The 19,395-nt window shown below is 45.3% G+C and overlaps 1 protein-coding gene across 2 annotated transcripts in view; it reads left to right on the forward strand.

The window, feature by feature from the left end:
• FRMD8 (FERM domain containing 8) overlaps positions 1–19,395 on the forward strand; it is a 72,500-nt gene that overhangs the window by 10,835 nt on the left and 42,270 nt on the right. For both annotated transcript variants that reach the window (XM_085639372.1, XM_085639373.1), the window contains exons 3-7: positions 1,861–1,942; positions 6,067–6,234; positions 7,825–7,926; positions 13,273–13,331; positions 14,313–14,479. In XM_085639372.1, the coding sequence (XP_085495498.1) occupies positions 1,861–1,942; positions 6,067–6,234; positions 7,825–7,926; positions 13,273–13,331; positions 14,313–14,479 (578 nt within the window). The remainder of the gene's footprint in view (positions 1–1,860; positions 1,943–6,066; positions 6,235–7,824; positions 7,927–13,272; positions 13,332–14,312; positions 14,480–19,395) is intronic.

Below are 19,395 nucleotides of genomic sequence, written 5' to 3' on the forward strand. Positions count from 1 at the left end.
TCTATCGAATCGAACGCCATGGTGGCATCGAGGGACAATATAATCGCATCTTCTTGCAGGTAGGGCTACCTATCCAGGACATTATGAACACAACAGATATTCAGGGCTGTATTTCGACCCGGCACAAAACTCGATTGGTCTTCATGAACCAGAGATGGAAGGATTGCAATTAACCGGGAAGCAAGAAGTTTAGCTAGCACCTTTGGCCTCCGCACTAATCAAAGAGATGGGTCTATATGAGCCGCAATTGCTCGCAGGTTTACCCGGCTTGCGGATGACTACTGTTGAGGCCAGTCTCTGGTCCAATGGGAGAATAATTATAATCGACAAGGGGGGAGAAAGAAAGATCTGTGATCCACTCAGCTTCTTTACTTGAACATCAAAATATCAAATGGGGAATGGATCACTTGACCTGAGTAACTAGGGTTTGCGATATTCGTATAGTATACCGATTAAAAACCCTCATTCACGTTCACAGGTTGGAAAAGCGGTATATCTTGATTCTCCGCTCTGTTATTGGTAACGTGACAGCATCATCATAGGGTTAGTTTCATGCTTCCTCCACCAGGAGGTTGAACCACTGGTTATTGCAGTAGTGCTCAAGAGATAAGTGATTGTGTTTAGGTGAAGTGAAGTGAAATTAAAATCTCGTACAGCCAGAACGTGTTCTTAATCGTGTTCTTCATTGATATTCCAATGGGAGAATACCCCGCTCTTGACTCTCGTCATACATGTTTTTCAGGTGAGGAGCCACTTTAAGGGCCATCCCCTTAAGGAATTCTATGGGGATCCCATTAGGTCCCATGGCCTTCCCAGAATTAATGGCATGAATAGTCTTACAAATTTCATCTGCTGTTATGTCTGCATCTAGGGTGTGCGTCTGTCGGAATCTGATAGTGTGGGCAGAGTCATTTCTTCCTTTGTTTCTTTTTTGTGTTGCTAAAAGAATGCAAGGCCTTTTTCGTTCGGTCATGGTAGATGGCAACCTTGATATCCACCTTCCTGTTAACCTCTCAGGCATGTTTCCCAAAGGTATACTTTCATGTGTGTCTTATGCCAAGATCTGCTGGTGATTTGTGTCTTCCTTTGCAAGCTGTCTTCGATAGCATAATTTGTGTAAAGTATTTTCTGAATAATTCATCTATTAATTACGTGGTAGGAAGGCTACCTAACCATTAACCCTCTATCTGCAGAGAAGTCAATGTGATGGCCAGATTTATGTGCTGGTCCTTTCACCTTTTAGAAGAGATTCCTGGTTAGCATGTCTTAAAGGAGCATGTTCTCTCCCATTGTAGAGTCTGGTTGTACCCAGATAGGAAAGCCTTGTAATAGTCAGTGTAGATGCCTTAGACTAAGGGGCATGATAGAATCATCCAGAGACTGGCAGAGTGCCCATTCTATCTAGACAGTGATACTCTGACAACTCTTAAGTCAGTGAATGAAAGCTGACGAGGTTTAATAATGCTAATGGTCAAGTCACAATTTCACCACAAAACCAGAGTCTTAGAATGGTGCTTATAGTCGGTGTTCGTAGGATGTGTGTTGTGGCCACTGTCATTGTGGTAGCACTGAATGCTGATAAACCTACAAATCGGGCTCTGTGAAGACAGGAGAATATGTAATCATGATGGTACCTAGTGATTCAACTGTTATTGAAATGAGGAGTCCCAAGGGATTCCCCCCCCCAGCACCTAGGAAGTAAGCATTGCCTTCCCTACTTTCAAATGCATGTTCATGTAGAGTAATAATAATAGACATGGTATGGCTGAAGTGTTGTGGTTTGACATGTTAATGTATTTAGAATTTGTGTTGCGCAATAAATAATCTACCATAACTTGCAGTGGTATTTTCCCTTTCTAGATGGACGGGAGTGAAGGAGGGTTTCCTCCGGGATTTCATGAGCAGACACAGCGGAGCAGTGTTTCTTCGATTGGGACCAGATGTAGGTAACCTTTCTTTGTAGGAATGTAGTCCAAGCTTTCGCAAATGTGGAGTAACTCATGGTCACTTGAAAACAAATGTTTCTTTCTATAAGAGCATTTAGAGCATGCTACCAAAAAGGTGCGATTCCATGGCTATTTGGGAGCTAGAGCTGGTAGTAAAATCTATTATCCCTAGATTTCCCTTTGGTACTGCACAAGTAACATTACGGGCCCAGGTTAGAGTGGTCAAAAAGACTGTAGAAGGAGCAGAAGGTAAACTGAGATGGAAGTGACATGTTTACTTTCTCTAGTTTCCTCTCTGTGCTGTTCCCCTAGATTCAGCAGCAAATCGGATGCTGTTGAAAGGTAAGGGGGTGAGGGAGGGGGATCATCCAGCAATTCCATAAGGAAGAAGAGAGAAAGAGAAGTGTTTTGGTGAATCTAAGTACATATACAATTTGCACCGTTTCCCAGTACCTTTCCATTTTCTTTGTTGGTTTCCTATTTCTTTGTTTTTAGTATTTTTTACTCCGTGTTTTGCTCATAATCTTTTTATTTTAGAAATTATGTATATAAGATCTAAACCCTCACATTTCATACATCACGAACGAATGCTGTTCAATACAAACCTGGTCCAAACAAAAACAGTAATTGTAGGTAATGGAATATTTGAAAAGTACTGATAAGATGCATGCTCTAGATGCATTAATAGACAAAACCTGTACGTTGCACTTCTATTTAATGAACCACTTCAATGCAGGCAGTAATTGCCTAGGCAAAAATAGCTCCATATCTATCAATCAATCAATCAACTTGGATGTGTAGAGCTCGACTATTCACACGCAAGGGTATCCAGGCATGGGGTTAATACTGGGATCAGTCGAAGAGCCAGGTCTTGAGTTCCTATCTGAATTCGGTGAGAGAGGGTGATGTTCAGAGGTGCAAGGGAAAGTAATTCCGGGACTTGGCAAGGAGGGAGAAGCAGCGTCCTCCACTGTTGCTTTGGCGAATGCGGGGAGTGTGAGGGAGGGCAAGGGAGGTGGAGTGGAGGTTTCTGGAGGATTGGTTGAAGTTCAGGCGGTGGTTGATGTGTGTTGGTCCTTGGTCATGGAGGGCCTTGTAGGTGTGTCAGCATCTTGAATTGGCATCCCTTCTGTATGGGGAGCCAGTGGAGGTTCCTGAGGTGGGGGTGATGTGGGTCTGTTTGTGGAGGTTGAGAAGGAGTTTGGATGCTGCGTTCTGCATCATCTGGAGTCTCTTTAGAAATTGAGTTGCGAGTCCTGCATTAAGTGTTTTGCTGTAGTCCAGTCAATGGGTAACTAGGGTTTGAGTGACAAATTTCCTGTTGTTGGCGGGGAGCCATCTGACGATCTTTCGAAGCCTGCGAAGTATGTGGAAGCAGGCGGAGGTGACTGCTTTTGTCTGACGCTTCATGGTGAGTTTGCTGTCCAGGATGATGTCAAGGTTGCGGCCGTGGTCTGTCCGTGCGGGTGAGGGTCTGAGTTCAGAGAGCCACCAGGTGTCATTCGACAGGGAGGTGGTGTTCCCAAAAATCATTGTCTTGTCCATGTTGAGCTTCAGTCAGTTAGTCTTCATCCAGTCGGTGACGCTTTTCATGCAGCTGTGCAAGTTGGTGCTCGTGGTGGAGGGATCTTCTGAGAGTGAGAGGATGAGCTGGGTCTTGTCTGCATAGGATATGATGTTGAAGCAGTGGGTTCTGATTATGTTGGCCAGGGGCGTCATATACATGTTGAACAGGGTGGGGCAGAGGTATGAGCCTTGAGGGACGTCGCAGATGATGCGCTTGGATTCCACAATGAAGGGTGACGGACAAACTCTCTGGGTTCGTCCTGTGAGGAGGGATGCGATCCATTTGAGGGTGTCTCCCTGGACCCCAATGTGGCAGAGACTCTTGAGGAGGATGTGGTGGGAAATGGAATCGAATGCTGCTGAGAGGTTGAGGAGGATCAGAGCCACTGTTTTTTCCCGGTCGAGGAGGGTCCTGATGTCGTGGGTGGTAGCGATCAGGGCGGTCTCAGTGCAGTGGTTAGCACGGAAGCCGGATTGGGAGGCGTCCAGCAGGTTGTTGCTTTCCAAGTGTTCAGTGAGTTGGTGGTTGATGGCCTTCTTGAGGACTTTAGCGGGGTAGGGGAACAGAGAAATGGGGCGGTAATAATAAATTAAAATATTTACTGTAAATCTCATCCATGCTCACCAGCAAGCCCCCAGTCATACACTTAAAATAAAAAAAAATAAAAAAAAAAGTAAAGCGGTGTGTATGCAGCAATATAGTAAACACTGTACTAAAATGTTTAATTAGTAATAGCATTGCTGTAGGAAAATGAAGCCAATCAATTTCAAATATTTTATCCTACTGTGCAAGCTGATCAAGTGGTAAGCAAGCTTACTCTGATTTCTATGTGTTCTAAATAAAATTTGCAGCACTATTCATTTTACACCTACCTTGCTGTAGTGAACTTGCAGAAGATATGGGCTAGTATGACACTATGCATTGAATATTGTTTAGTTATGGGTTTTAACCACTGGTGGTTGATATCTCTGATGGGATATGGTACAGAAAACGGCTTTCTGTTTTTAAGGATTGTCATTGCAAGAGTGATGAAGTGAGTTGTTTCCTTGACTACTCCAAACTGCTACTGAGACGAGCTTAAGGGTACTTCTTGTATCTTCACGGACAAGGGATCTGAGCTATGTGCTTGATCCAGGTGTTTATCTTAAAACAGAAAACAACCACAACAATTTCAGCAACATAATTAAAGTTGCATTGTATTTCTTTCATGCATTCTTTGTTCTTGTGGCTGCTTCAAGGCGCTTAAGGTAGGTAATATAAGTCTGTAGCAGAGTGCATGTGATCAGTCTACTGGTGTTTACCATAACAAATCAGGTTTCAGACCTCTGGAACTCGGAGGAGTATTATTCAAGCATGATTTTAACAGGATAGGAGTTCAGAAGCGGGTGAGTGGAGGAATCTCTTGCTGAGCAGTTTGAGTTAAACCGATTGAATGACTGGTTGTTTCAGAGAGGCAGGCCTGGGGGGGGGGGGGGGGGGTGTGTGTGTGTGTATGTATATATATATATATATATATATATATATATATATTTCTGATTGATTTGAGGAATGTCATGATAAGGCAATCTTTTGCCTTCCCAAGCTAAACGTTTTGGGTTAGCTGCGGGTCTTTAAGGGCTAATATTGTCTAATGAGGAACAGGTAGAAGGTAGTCCGAGCATGATTGGAATGCTGAAAACCCAAAAATGTTATGGGTGGCATTGTAGTCGCAGGAGGTAAATAAATCTTCTTACAGCTTAGGGCTGTGGAATCAGTTGTAAGGAGTTGTATAATGCCCTGTTTCTTTATCCTGATAATAGTGATGCTTTCTCTACATTGCTGCTTACTCTTTCTTAGCAAGTACCACCTACCCAGGATCTCCCGGCATCCTTTTCACGCTCCCAATTGGAATAGCCTCTGACAGCGTACCACTAGAAGATGACCAAATGCTGTGGTGTTTCTTTGTGACCTACGGCCATAGATTCATTGTTGGCTGATACTTTACATTTCAATGTGACACTTTTTCCAACTGAGCCTTTGTCCCTAATTTGCAAGGGCCAGAAATTCGTCCCAGAAAATTGATCAGTGCAGACTCCGTGCCATGTATTCTTTGGTTTGCGGGAGGGAGAGAGAGAAGTGGTCCATGCTGGCAATTAAGGGCATGGTTGTAGCTTGTCGCTCTTTCTTGGCCTTAGACTTGTGATACTGCATGTTAGTGTGTTTTGATGTATGTCTCAGTAATGGCACTTGGGTTTGGATGGTGCAGGAAACGCCAGTAATAGCACTAGATGCAGTCTTAGCAACAGAGTGCCACTGAAGACTGAGGAATGTGATCATTTGAAAAGCCAGTGGATTGTAATAATAATCTAGGAGAAGTAGCTTTATTGCTCTTGGAATTTAGGCTACGTTTAGTGTATGCATGGACGATGACGGACCTTGAACTGTAATGTGGTATGTCTGACTTGAAGTTCTCATTTGTGTTATGATAAATCTTGGTTGGGTGGTACTCCCAGTACATTCAATGTGGCTTTTCTCTGTAAGCATATCTCCCCCTTTTACGTTTTATTTCCGCAGCGCTCGATGTCTTGGTGTACCTGATCAACGATGCCGTAGTGCCCCTTACCTTGGACGGTCTGACCTCCATGACTTCCCTTGAGGTGCACAGCATTGTGCGCGAAGCCCTTCAGCTTCCAGATATTGCCCAGGATGTCTTCTCACTTTGGCTGGTGTCCCCATTGCTCGGTAGGCATCCACCCTGTAATCATTCAGATTTCTGTAACTCATTTCGAAGCCTTGAGCAAAATATTCTGTTGCGCCAGTCCGTTTGCAATTTTGAAACCCTTCTTCATTGGTTTTTAAACTAAATGTGTGGCATGATTTTGTAACGTTTTGGGATTTATTGATATGCATTTGTCTTTCTCTTGAAATTGCATTCCTTTTGTGCCTATGTTGCAGAATATTCAGGCATTTTGTTATTTAATTTCCAATATGCCCTGGATTTTACAATTGTTTTAGCAGGTGTCCAACTGTTGTAATGGTGAGAAAAGTAATAATATACCCCCAAATGTGCAGTACAGAAGCGTTGTTCATCATAATTTGCTCTTAATATAGAAACCATTTCTTAAACCTTGTTTGAGTGTTTAACTACTACAACCAGAGACTGTATTAAAGCAAAGTTTAAGTGAGAGAGACAACTTTTTGTTGGTTTCAGTAGTTAAAGGTGGAAGCTCAGAAAAGTCTCAATCTATTTCATGGTCAATTTTAATGTGATTATCAGTTAAAGAAATATTTTTTAAAGATATTGTCACAGTTCATCTGTTTGTAATATGTCCGTGTAATGTTATTTATATGTTTTGATAGTAAAGAAGCTTGAAGGGTAGAAAATAATGCATCATTTTAACCTCATTTGTATATAGGAGGTTGAAGGTCCTGTCTTTTGCTCTTAAGTTATCTGGGCTAATGATGTAACTCCATCTTCTGACACTGAAGTTGGGTGAACCCTTGAAGGCACCGCAAGTCCTCGATCTAAAAGTTTTATCTGTGGTGTCCGTTTCAGCTTTATCTTAAAGGAGGCACAACCCATGACTTTTCTGCCATTAAGTGTTTGAAAAAGGGAAAAGCTTTAATTTTTTAACATTGCACCAGAAGAACTTGCAGTCTTCCATGAGTGTGTGGGTGAGGGGAAGGGAGGAAGGGCCGAGTGGGAAGCTAGCCTTATACGTTGATGGCCGCAAGCGCTCAAACTCACCTCTAGGCATTTCTTTTGAATGACCCAATGGAGCCAAATAAGTTATGTGCTAGGCTTTAAGCTATGGACGGTGGAGGTTAAACAGCCCAGCTGATGATTTCTTGCTGGCCACTACAATCCTGCCACGAGCAAAGACCACAAGGTGCAAACTAACTTGTGTACATGATTCACCTACGACTCAAATTTGAATCTGTTGTGAACTTTAATGCCGTCAGAATGCAATGCATCTGATGGGTGCATTGATGGGCTTGGTGCTACAGAGAAATATTATTACTGCTATATTCGATAACAAAGCACCCTTAGTAAGTTTGGCTCATTATCCGCCCTTGCCTGCTCACGGACACAGACTCTTTCACACATTTCTTATTTTAATGAAGTGATCACCATTCTGCACCTCTGCTCTGCAGCCTAGTCCAATTTCCCATGAATGTGACCCGCTTTAATCATGATTTAAGTGTTGAAATATAACTGGCTCTGAGAGCTGAAACAATGACTATATAACTTGCACCTCTTCTCTAGTCCAAGTAGTGTTACGGTACTTAAAGCATTTCCTAAAGGGTTGTTCCATTCTCTTTCTTTTCCAGAGGTCCAGCTAAAACCAAAGCACCAGCCGTACAAAGTGTGCCGGCAGTGGCAGGAGCTGTTGTTCCGGTTCACAGAGTGCTCTGAGGAGGACATCGCCCAAGGTGGGTAGCAGTGAGAGTGGATGATGATTGAATTAGATCAGTGAAGCGCCACACTGTATCTTTGTTGTTTGGGCTTCTTGTTGGGCAACTCCATGCCGTGTACAGAGTGTTATCCTCCACATCCAACTCAAAGGTTTGCAGGGCCCACAGGGCATCAGAGGCAGCAGTGTTGTCTTGAATTTGAGGTGCTCTACAAAGAACAGCATGGTTGTTTGCAACTTGCTATTAGGAAGGGGCGTGCCAAGGGCGTCCCTTCCTAATAGTGGCTCGCACTTCAATGTACGATTGTTTTGCAACCGTATTTGCGGTGGCAAAACACTCGCAGTTTACCACCTACTTCAAATAGGTGGTAAGCCACTCGCAAACGGTAAGTGGTTCCCAGGGGACCCCTTCCCCCATTGAGTGTGAGCGCGAAAATATTTTTTACGAGCAAGCAGTGGTCCCATGGACCACTGCCTGCTCTTAAAAAATTAAACCAACGTTTCATTTTTCTTTTTTAAATGCATCCCGTTTTCCATTAAGGAAAATAAGCTGCATTTAAAATGAGCATTGGCATAGCCAATAGGTCTCGCCTTTGTGACCTTATAAGTGTTTAGCCATGCAACGGTTGATGTTGTTGCACCAAGGATATTGTGCTGCATAACTAAATACTTATAAGGTCCCAAAAGCGAGACCTATTGGCTATGCCAATGCTGGTTCTCAAACTGCTTCACAAATGGGGGTATCTCAATGTTATGTTAACCAGAGAGGGCTGCTTCTTTTTTTTTTCTGGAGTGACTAGCATTCAATACCGGTTTCCCAGTGATGGAACAAAGTTGCAGAGATTGTGAGTGGTCAACCTTTTTGAAACCTGAAAATGAAACTAGCAGCTCATCACCTGCTCCTCTGGTGGTAAAGGGTCAGTCCGGAGGGCGTAGTAAAACACACGGGTGGCTTTTAGCCACAGCGGGAAGGGTCCCTCCACCACAACAGGCCTTTCAGGGTTGTGCTGAGCCAGGAGGTCCTGCTGGTTCGGGCTCTGGCTACCTGAAAGTTAAAAACATTAGTTGGTCTCATGAAAAACAACATGTAAATTTGTTGCCACTTTGAACTCAACGTGTTCCAGTAAAAGGCGCATGGTGGGCATTTAGTACTGTGACAGTATTTCGGAAGTGTGGAAACTGCACAAAAGTAATTTGAATAGAAAAAACATTGTAGAAATTGGCATGGGAAACCCCACGGTGAGGAAGACAGACAGAAGGGAAAGTAAACATGGCAGACCCTGTAATCATAACAGACCGTAAAAGAAAAGGGCCAGTTTATCTGTGCTCCTGTGGATTAGGCTGAGGGCACCAGTAACCTTTGTAAAAGTACATGGATAAGTGCTGCGAAAAACCAGGAATAGCACTGTTTTTTTGGTGTGGACGCTGGTTTAATTTCAGAAATGCGTGTGGGTATTGGCATTGGAGTAGAAGTTAGTATTTCAGGTCAGGACAATCTTTTATGACCGACATAAGTGTGGGTCCTAGTTCAGGATTAACAGAAGCTACTGCAGGAAACAAGTGGGGTGCCTTGATAGCGCGGTGCGTGGGTCAAGTAATGAAGTCTGAGGCGCTGAGTCTAAGCTTTGAACACCCTGCCAAAGCGGTGTCTGGGTCCCAGGTACACATCCCTTCGAACCCTCTAAAAACCCCCCACAGGGGCGCACCTATAATGTATGGCAGCTTCCTGTCTTCATCCTGTTCAGAAAACTCTTCAGATGACGCCATCTGCAGGAACAAAGAGCAACATCACGTATTGTAGTTTTTACCACAACACACACCAGGCTTATACACCCAATGCACAGTGACTCCAAAAGCCACCAATCAATTCACCCCATTGAATTAATTCATCCACTCTGCTGATAGGTCATCTGCAATGGCAAGAACTAACCAGCATTGGCCGCGCAGCTGCAAAAGTGACGCGGCCGGACGAGGAGGGCGGGGGGGAGCAAGGAGGGGGGAGTGAGGGGGTAGTGCAAGCAGAGCAAGGCTTAATGAGATAAGCATGGCAGATGGCGGCTGCGCGAGTTCACGCGCACATGCATGCAAGCTTTAGGCCAGGAAACGCTTGTGGGTAGGACTTTGAAAAGCCCCGTACTAAAAGTCGAGCAACAGCGCATGCGCTGCTGTAGTCTCGACCTAAAAATAAAAAACTGCTTTATTAAAAAGGCAGTCACAGACATGGTGGTCTGCTGACCCCAGCAGGCCACCATTCCTGTGAATGCTGGGGCTCGCAAATGACACCTGCCTCATGAATATTGAGACAGGCACTTTGCGAACCCATTAGGAATCGCTAACAGTGTCTGAGACACTGTTGTAAATTGCATTTTGCGAGTCGCAAAATGTAAGGGTTGTACATCTGGCCCTTGGTTTGTAGCTAATCCAAAATTAGAAACCCGGACTACTAGTCACAACGTTTGCAGTTTAGCAAGCAGAACACTTTTGTTTCTTTGTGAAGCTGCCATTATGCATTTGAGTGTGTGCATTGCAAAAAAGGGCTCACCTTGCATCGGATGGTAGCACATGACCACATGAGGAAGTGCCTGGCTGTATGAGCCTGAACCTAGCATAAAGTGTTATGCCTTGCACATGAGGCTATGCTTAGGAGAAGATTGCTATAGCTGTGTGTGAGGCTGTATCTGGTAAATCATGATTGTTTAGACATGATGGTAGCATTTGGATATATGAGACTGCACCTAACCTATGATGGCATTACCTTGGCATGTGAGATTGTGGCTAGTAGACAGTGATTTTCCTTTGCATATGAGGATGCACATGGGCATGTGAGTCCGACTCTCACATGGTCCTACATCTAGCATGTCGGAGATGTACCTGGGCATGTGCCCTATGCCGGATATATGATTGATGTATTTGGCGTATGAGGCACCCTTGTTTCTAAATGTGCCTGTTGCAACATAATTGCTCCACTGAACAATATAGAAACCAGCACGACACTGTGCAGTTGTTCAGTGCAGTATGGAACTTGACTTGTCTATGTGGCCTTTGAGTACTGGGCCTGCAACGGGCGTTGGATAGATTTACGGTATTTTGCAAAGACCACGATTTAGTGGTCAATGTAGATAAAACAAAATGTATGGTTCAACATAGATAAAAATCAGGAAAAGGGAGAGTAGTAATGGATAATGCCATACTCGAACAAACCGATACATTTACTTATCTGGGAGTGACCTTCGGAAAAAGGCTAAATTGGAAACCACAGATTGACCTATTGGTCCTAAGGCATGCCCAACTTGCAGGTGTCCTTTTAAAAGAATTTCGTCTCTCACAAACTAAGCCGGTAGGCCCTGCAATTACGATTTACAATGCAAAGTTTGGAGCCTCAATACTGTATGGTGCCAAATTATGGGGCTTTGAAAATGTAACATAGCTAGCTATAGCCCAAAATAAGTTAATGTGAGCACTGACAATCCTTCCACAATCAACGCCTCTTAAGCCCCTTATTTTAGATCTGGGATGCACCACATTGGAGGAGCTAGCACCATATAGGCCTATAGCGTATTGGAGAAGGCTCTGGACCACGCCGGAGCTGTTGCCATATGCGAATGCATTGAAACATGTTAAAGAAATTGACTCTGAAGGCAAAATTAAATGGCTACAACAGATAAAAAGCACATTTGTCGATAAGGGGTTTAGCCACCTGTGGGAGGATCCAACGGGTAGTATGTTCCCATCTAAAAACGATTATAAGGAAGCTTATTGGAATATGGTGAACATTAAGTTGCTGTCACTTGTACAAAATACCTCTCTTACTGGCATTTTCCTAGAACACAAAACTGAACCAAGATTTGAAGCATATTTGAATTTTATCAAGATACCTAGTGACAGGAAATTGTTCCATCAATTTAGAGTAGGCTCATTGCCCATAACATCTTTTACAATAAAATGGCAAAATGAAATAGATATTAAATGTCCTTCATGCCAATTGATGGATAAGTCCATAATGCATATTCTATTTGTATGCCTTGCATATAAACGCCCGATAAATAAATGGCTAAAGTTGATATGCTCTAATCTTGGCACTAGATCAAGCTTAACTGCCTTCCGCATCTTGAAAACAAACCCGCGGGAAGACATAGCTATTGCAGTGGCTAAGTACTTGAGTCGGATGTGGACCATTCGCAGAAATAACATTAAAAAACGAGTGGAATCCAAATAGGGATTCTATGGTATCCCAGGTTTACTTTCCTCAGCTGCTGAGTTTTAGAAAAACATTATATCTAAGCTGCTGCATATATGGGTATTACTTGTGTTCTACTATGAAATGTTTAATGCTGTTTTAAATTTTTTTAAAAATATTTTAACCTTGCCTTTTACACTATTTGTATTATCGAATTATGTAGCCAGTGATGTTTGAGGATTAATGTATTGTATTTTTATTGTGTCTTTGGTGATTAAAATTATCGAAATAAAGACTACTTTGACTAGGGCAGTGTGAAAACTACCATCATAGTACATGCTTTCCTCATTGAGAAATTGTGAAATCTTTCCTGGCGGTGTGTGCCTTACATATTGTGGCAATTTGGAAACCGGACAGTAATAGGTGCTTCACATCCTGGGATAATGTGGAAAATGGCATTAAAGTGTGTGCTTGCATATCACTTCAGTGTGATAGCTAGCATTGAAATCTATGTTTTGTTTATTGGAAGAAAGCAGAATATAGATTATAGATGATGCTTCTGTTTCATAAATTCTGTATTTCAAGTACCCAGGCAAGATGGACCCTGACATATGCTTAGGCCAGAACCTGTTAAATCATTGACCTAGTGCAGTAAGTGTACCGGCCCTATCATCCTAAACGACAAACCTGGAATCCAGAGCACCCCTATAGCATATTTAACCGCCTGATGCTGGCTGGAATTGTGAGCACTTCTTTAGTCAGCATCTGGCATTTTTGAGCAGCAATGCTGGCACTTTAAAAAGTGTGTATATATATATATATATATATATATATATATATATATATATATATACAGCACCCTTGCATATAATAACATCAGTGATCATTTTCTGTTACTATCTTCTGATGGGATTTAATTTTCTGCCACAGGGATTTTAAAATTCTGTTGACAGACAAAGATATGGTACTGGCCACTATATCTGCTGACCAAGTATATGAACATTATAAATAATTTGGGTTGTCCAGGCATAAGATTTATGATGGATATGTTTTACTGGCCGTGAACACTTTATTATGATTTGCAGGTCTGAATACTTTGGTGGTTCTGAAGTTGCAGGCTATTGCGTGCATTCCTCTTTACGACTATTTAAAAACAGAGCTGTTTTCCTTGTGTTTTTATTTTTTAAGATGAGCCTGCGTTGCAGTTCAGGAGAAATGTGTTTTTTCCCAAAAGGCGAGAACTGCAGGTGAGTCTTGAAGCTGCAGGTGGTAAGCCTTACTACCACTGCTGGTAAGCCTTGTGGCGATGCGGTTGCTCAGTGATTGTGATGAGATCTGTAACAAGGGGGTTCTGCTCGAGACAGTGCAAGCACAGCTTAAGACGAGGAATAAACGTTATGGCTATGTGTTTGCTTTGCAGTTGGCTTCGAGATGATTGAAGTTACAATGCTATTATATAGCGCGTACTTGACAAGGCGTTGCATTTCTTTACTCTGGGAAGCACTCTGCTCTGGAACCCAAGAATAGTGATTAATGCAGCTATTATTGTTAGTTATTGGGATTAGGCTTGTGCGCTCATGTAGATTATTCCATGCATTTATACTCCACTGTATTTTTTTAGTGGATTAAATGAGTCCGAGTCACGAGGGATCATTAGTGGGTGGTAGGTATATAGACTTCTTGCCTTGCAGCTTCTGGCTATGCATGGCTTCTCCTTTGGTGACAATGGAATAGTATCCGACTTCCACCGACTGCAGTGTGGGAGGGGAATAATTGCCAGCGGATCTGGAGTGAACTACCATTCTTCCCAAAGAATCCCGCTCTCACCTTGGCAGGCAGCAGCATTTTCAACAAAGGGTAATAGATGTCCTCTGTCTGGGGCACACCAGTCCTGATGAAGTAAGGCTGCAGTGTTCTGGGATCTGTCTACTGCCCTGCTAGGCTGCAGGGAGCTCAGTAGTCGCGTGTGTGTGTCTTTTGAAGGGTATTTGGGCAAACTAATTTGAAATGGTGGAAACTCGTCCCTTCTCAGACGGTGCATCAGAGCCCTATCAAACCAGAGACTGACTGTCTGCAGAGCCCAGTGTACAGTGCAGAACCAGAGCTCGCATGGTTCAAGAGGTACAACATAACCCAGCATTGCACTGTGTGAGAGGGAGAGCTGACCTTCACCCATATCACAGAACCGCATAATGATGTGTCCTTTTCCAATCTTGGATTTTCTGCAGATTGAAGACGGGCAAACATTAAGACTTCTGTACGAGGAGGCCAAATACAATGTACTGGAAGGCCGCTACCCATGCGACATTGAGGACTGTGAAAAGCTGGGAGGCCTGTCATGTAGGTTGGAGCTTGGACCTTTTGATGAGGAGCAGCACACAGCTTCTGCCTTAAGGTAGGTTTCTTGCTCTCCCTTGGTGAAATAAATAAATATATATATATATATATATATATATATATATATATATATATATATATATATATCTCAAGTAGTCGTGTTTGTTTTTTCTTTGTAGAAGGGAATTTAAATAGTGTTGTTTTGTTTATAATTTAGAATATATCTCTCCATTGTATTATTTAATTTGATTTATTTATTGTAAAGCAAAAGCACAGACCTTTCTGTTAAGTGTCAACAATTTATTTTTTCCCATTACCTATTATGCAGCAGTTAACCCATGGAACCCACATAAACAAGCATTGGCACAGCCAATAGGTCTCGCTTTTGGGACCTTATAAGTATTTAGTTATGCAGCATAATATCCTTGGTGCAACAACATTAACTGTTGCATGGTTAAACACTTATAAGGCCCCAAAGGCGAGACCTATTGGCTATGCCAATGCTTGTTCATTTTATTTTTTTTATAAAGGACAAGCAGTGCTATCGGGCTCCGGCTGCCACTTAGAGGTAGAGAGAGAGGTGTGTAGAGAGAGAGATTGAGAGAGAGAGAGGTGTGTAGAGAGAGAGAGAGGTGTGTAGAGAGAGAGAGAGGTGTAGAGAGAGAGAGAGGTGTGTAGAGAGAGAGAGAGAGGTGTGTAGAGAGAGAGAGAGAGGTGTGTAGAGAGACAGAGAGAGGTGTGTAGAGAGACAGAGAGAGGGGTGTGTAGAGAGGGGTGTGTAGAGAGGGGTGTGTAGAGAGGGGTGTGTAGAGAGGGGTGTGTAGAGAGGGGTGTGTAGAGAGGGGTGTGTAGAGAGGGGTGTGTAGAGAGGGGTGTGTAGAGAGGGGTGTGTAGAGAGGGGTGTGTAGAGAGGGGTGTGTAGAGAGGGGTGTGTAGAGAGGGGTGTGTAGAGAGGGGTGTGTAGAGAGGGGTGTGTAGAGAGGGGTGTGTGTAGAGAGGGGTGTGTAGAGAGGTGTGTGTAGAGAGGTGTGTGTAGAGAGGTGTGTGGAGAGGGAGAGAGGTGTGTAGAGAGGGAGAGAGGTGTGTAGAGAGGGAGAGAGGTGTGTAGAGAGGGAGAGAGAGGTGTGTAGAGAGGGAGAGAGAGGTGTGTAGAGAGGGAGAGAGAGGTGTGTATGGAGGGAGAGAGAGGTGTGTAGAGGGAGAGAGAGGTGTGTAGAGGGAGAGAGAGGTGTGTAGAGGGAGAGAGAGGTGTGTAGAGGGAGAGAGGGGTGTGTAGAGGGAGAGAGGGGTGTGTAGAGGGAGAGAGAGGTGTGTAGAGGGGGAGAGAGGTGTGTAGAGGGAGAGAGGTGTGTAGAGGGAGAGAGAGAGAGAGGTGCGTAGAGAGAGAGGTGTGTAGAGCGAGAGAGAGAGAGAGAGAGAGAGAGAGAGAGGTGCGTAGAGAGAGAGAGAGGTGCGTAGAGAGAGAGAGAGAGAGGTGTGTAGAGAGAGGGAGAGAGAGGTGTGTAGAGAGGGAGAGAGAGGTGTGTAGAGAGGGAGAGAGGTGTGTAGAGAGGGAGAGTGGTGTGTAGAGAGGGAGAGTGGTGTGTAGAGAGGGAGAGTGGTGTGTAGAGAGGGAGAGAGGTGTGTAGAGAGGGAGAGGAGGTGTGTAGAGAGGGAGAGAGGTGTGTAGAGAGGGAGAGAGGTGTGTAGAGAGGGAGAGAGAGGTGTGTAGAGAGGGAGAGAGGTGTGTAGAGAGGGAGAGTGAGGTGTGTAGAGAGGGAGAGAGGTGTGTAGAGAGGGAGAGAGGTGTGTAGAGAGGGAGAGAGAGGTGTGTAGAGAGGGAGAGAGGTGTGTAGAGAGGGAGAGTGAGGTGTGTAGAGAGGGAGAGAGGTGTGTAGAGAGGGAGAGAGGTGTGTAGAGAGGGAGAGAGGTGTGTAGAGAGGGAGAGTGAGGTGTGTAGAGAGGGAGAGAGGTGTGTAGAGAGGGAGAGAGAGGTGTGTAGAGAGGGAGAGAGAGGTGTGTAGAGAGGGAGAGAGAGGTGTGTAGAGAGGGAGAGAGAGGTGTGTAGAGAGGGAGAGAGAGGTGTGTAGAGAGGGAGAGAGAGGTGTGTAGAGAGGGAGAGAGAGGTGTGTAGAGAGGGAGAGAGAGGTGTGTAGAGGGAGAGAGAGGTGTGTAGAGGGAGAGAGAGGTGTGTAGAGGGAGAGAGAGGTGTGTAGAGGGAGAGAGAGGTGTGTAGAGGGAGAGAGGGGTGTGTAGAGGGAGAGAGGGGTGTGTAGAGGGGGAGAGAGGTGTGTAGAGGGGGAGAGAGGTGTGTAGAGGGGGAGAGAGGTGTGTAGAGGGAGAGAGGTGTGTAGAGGGAGAGAGAGAGAGAGGTGCGTAGAGAGAGAGGTGTGTAGAGAGAGAGAGAGAGAGAGGTGCGTAGAGAGAGAGAGAGAGAGAGAGGTGCGTAGAGAGAGAGAGAGGTGTGTAGAGAGAGAGAGAGAGAGGTGTGTAGAGAGAGAGAGAGAGAGAGGTGTGTAGAGAGAGAGAGAGAGGTGTGTAGAGAGAGAGAGAGAGAGAGGTGTGTAGAGAGAGGGAGAGAGAGGTGTGTAGAGAGGGAGAGAGAGGTGTGTAGAGAGGGAGAGAGAGGTGTGTAGAGAGGGAGAGAGGTGTGTAGAGAGGGAGAGAGGTGTGTAGAGAGGGGGAGAGAGGTGTGTAGAGAGGGAGAGAGGTGTGTAGAGAGGGAGAGAGGTGTGTAGAGAGGGAGAGAGAGGTGTGTAGAGAGGGAGAGAGAGGTGTGTAGAGAGGGAGAGAGAGGTGTGTAGAGAGGGAGAGAGGTGTGTAGAGAGGGAGAGAGGTGTGTAGAGAGGGAGAGAGGTGTGTAGAGAGGGAGAGAGAGGTGTGTAGAGAGGGGGAGAGAGGTGTGTAGAGAGGGGGAGAGAGGTGTGTAGAGAGGGGGAGAGAGGTGTGTAGAGAGGGGGAGAGAGGTGTGTAGAGAGGGGGAGAGAGGTGTGTAGAGAGGGAGAGAGGTGTGTAGAGAGGGAGAGAGAGGTGTGTAGAGAGAGGTGTGTAGAGAGAGGTGTGTAGAGAGAGAGAGAGAGGTGTGTAGAGAGAGGGAGAGAGATGTGTGTAGAGAGAGGGAGAGAGATGTGTGTAGAGAGAGGGAGAGAGATGTGTGTAGAGAGAGAGGGGTGTGTAGAGAGGGTGTAGATAGGGAGAGAGAGAGGGGTGCGTAGAGAGAGAGGGGTGCGTAGAGAGAGAGAGGTGCGTATAGAGAGAGAGGTGCGTAGAGAGAGAGAGGTGCGTAGAGAGAGAGAGGTGCGTAGAGAGAGAGAGGTGCGTAGAGAGAGAGAGGTGCGTGAGAGAGAGAGAGGTGCGTAGAGAGAGAGAGGTGCGTAGAGAGAGAGAGGTGCGTAGAGAGAGAGAGAGAGAGGTGTGTAGAGAGAGAGAGAGAGAGAGGTGCGTAGAGAGAGAGAGAGAGAGGTGCGTAGAGAGAGAGAGGTGTCTAAAGAGAGGTGTGTAGAGAGGGAGAGAGGTGTGTAGAGAGGGAGGTGTGTGTAGAGAGGGAGAGAGAGGTGTGTAGAGAGAGAGGTGTGTGTAGAGAGAGAGAGAGGTGTGTAGAGAGAGAGAGGTGTGTAGAGAGAGAGAGAGTGTGTAGAGAGAGAGAGGTGTGTAGAGAGAGAGAGGTGTGTAGAGAGAGAGAGGTGTGTAGAGAGAGAGGTGTGTAGAGAGAGAGAGGTGTGTAGAGAGAGAGAGGTGTGTAGAGAGAGAGAGGTGTGTAGAGAGGGAGAGGTGTGTAGAGAGGGAGAGAGAGGTGTGTAGAGAGGGAGGGAGAGAGAGAGGTGTGTAGAGAGGGAGGGAGAGAGAGAGGTGTGTAGAGAGGGAGGGAGAGAGAGAGGTGTGTAGAGAGGGAGAGAGAGAGGTGTGTAGAGAGGGAGAGAGAGAGGTGTGTAGAGAGGGAGAGAGAGAGGTGTGTAGAGAGGGAGAGAGAGAGGTGTGTAGAGAGGGAGAGAGAGAGGTGTGTAGAGAGAGAGGTGTGTAGAGAGGAGAGAGAGAGGTGTGTAGAGAGAGAGAGGTGTGTAGAGAGAGAGAGGTGTGTAGAGAGAGAGAGGTGTGGAGAGAGGTGAGAGAGGTGTGTAGAGAGAGAGAGGTGTGTAGAGAGAGGTAGAGTGAGAGGTGTGTAGAGAGAGAGAGTGTGAGTGAGAGAGAGGTGTGTAGAGAGAGAGAGGTGTGTAGAGAGAGAGAGGTGTGTAGAGAGAGAGAGGTGTGTAGAGAGAGAGAGGTGTGTAGAGAGAGAGAGGTGTGTGAGAGAGAGAGGTGTGTAGAGAGAGAGAGGTGTGTAGAGAGAGAGAGGTGTGGAGAGAGAGAGAGGTGTGGAGAGAGAGAGAGGTGTGTAGAGAGAGAGAGAGGTGTGTAGAGGAGAGAGAGGTGTGTAGAGAGAGAGAGAGGTGTGTAGAGAGGTGGAGAGAGAGGTGTGTAGAGAGGGGAGAGAGAGGTGTGTAGAGAGGAGAGAGGTGTGTAGAGGGGAGAGAGGTGTGTAGAGAGGAGAGAGAGGTGTGTAGAGAGGGAGAGGAGGTGTGTAGAGGGAGAGAGAGAGAGGTGTGTAGAGAGGGAGATAGAGGTGTGTAGAGAGAGAGAGGTGTGTAGGAGAGGGAGGAGTGAGAGGTGTGTGTAGAGAGGGAGAGGGTGTGTAGAGAGGAGAGAGAGAGGTGTGTAGAGAGGGAGAGAGAGGTGTGTAGAGAGAGAGAGGTGTGTAGAGAGAGAGAGAGAGTGTGTGAGAGAGGAGAGAGTGGGTAGAGGGGAGAGAGAGGTGGTAGAGAGAGAGAGAGAGGTGTGTAGAGAGGGAGAGAGAGAGGTGTGTAGAGAGGAGAGAGAGAGAGGTGTGTAGAGAGAGAGAGAGAGGTGTGTAGAGAGAGAGAGGTGTGTAGAGAGGGAGAGAGGGTGTGTAGAGAGAGAGAGAGGTGTGTAGAGAGAGAGAGAGAGAGAGGTGTGTAGAGAGAGAGAGTGTGGTAGAGA

The sequence above is a fragment of the Triturus cristatus genome, chromosome 12 (assembly GCF_964204655.1).
Source record: "Triturus cristatus chromosome 12, aTriCri1.1, whole genome shotgun sequence".
Lineage (NCBI taxonomy): Eukaryota > Metazoa > Chordata > Amphibia > Caudata > Salamandridae > Triturus > Triturus cristatus.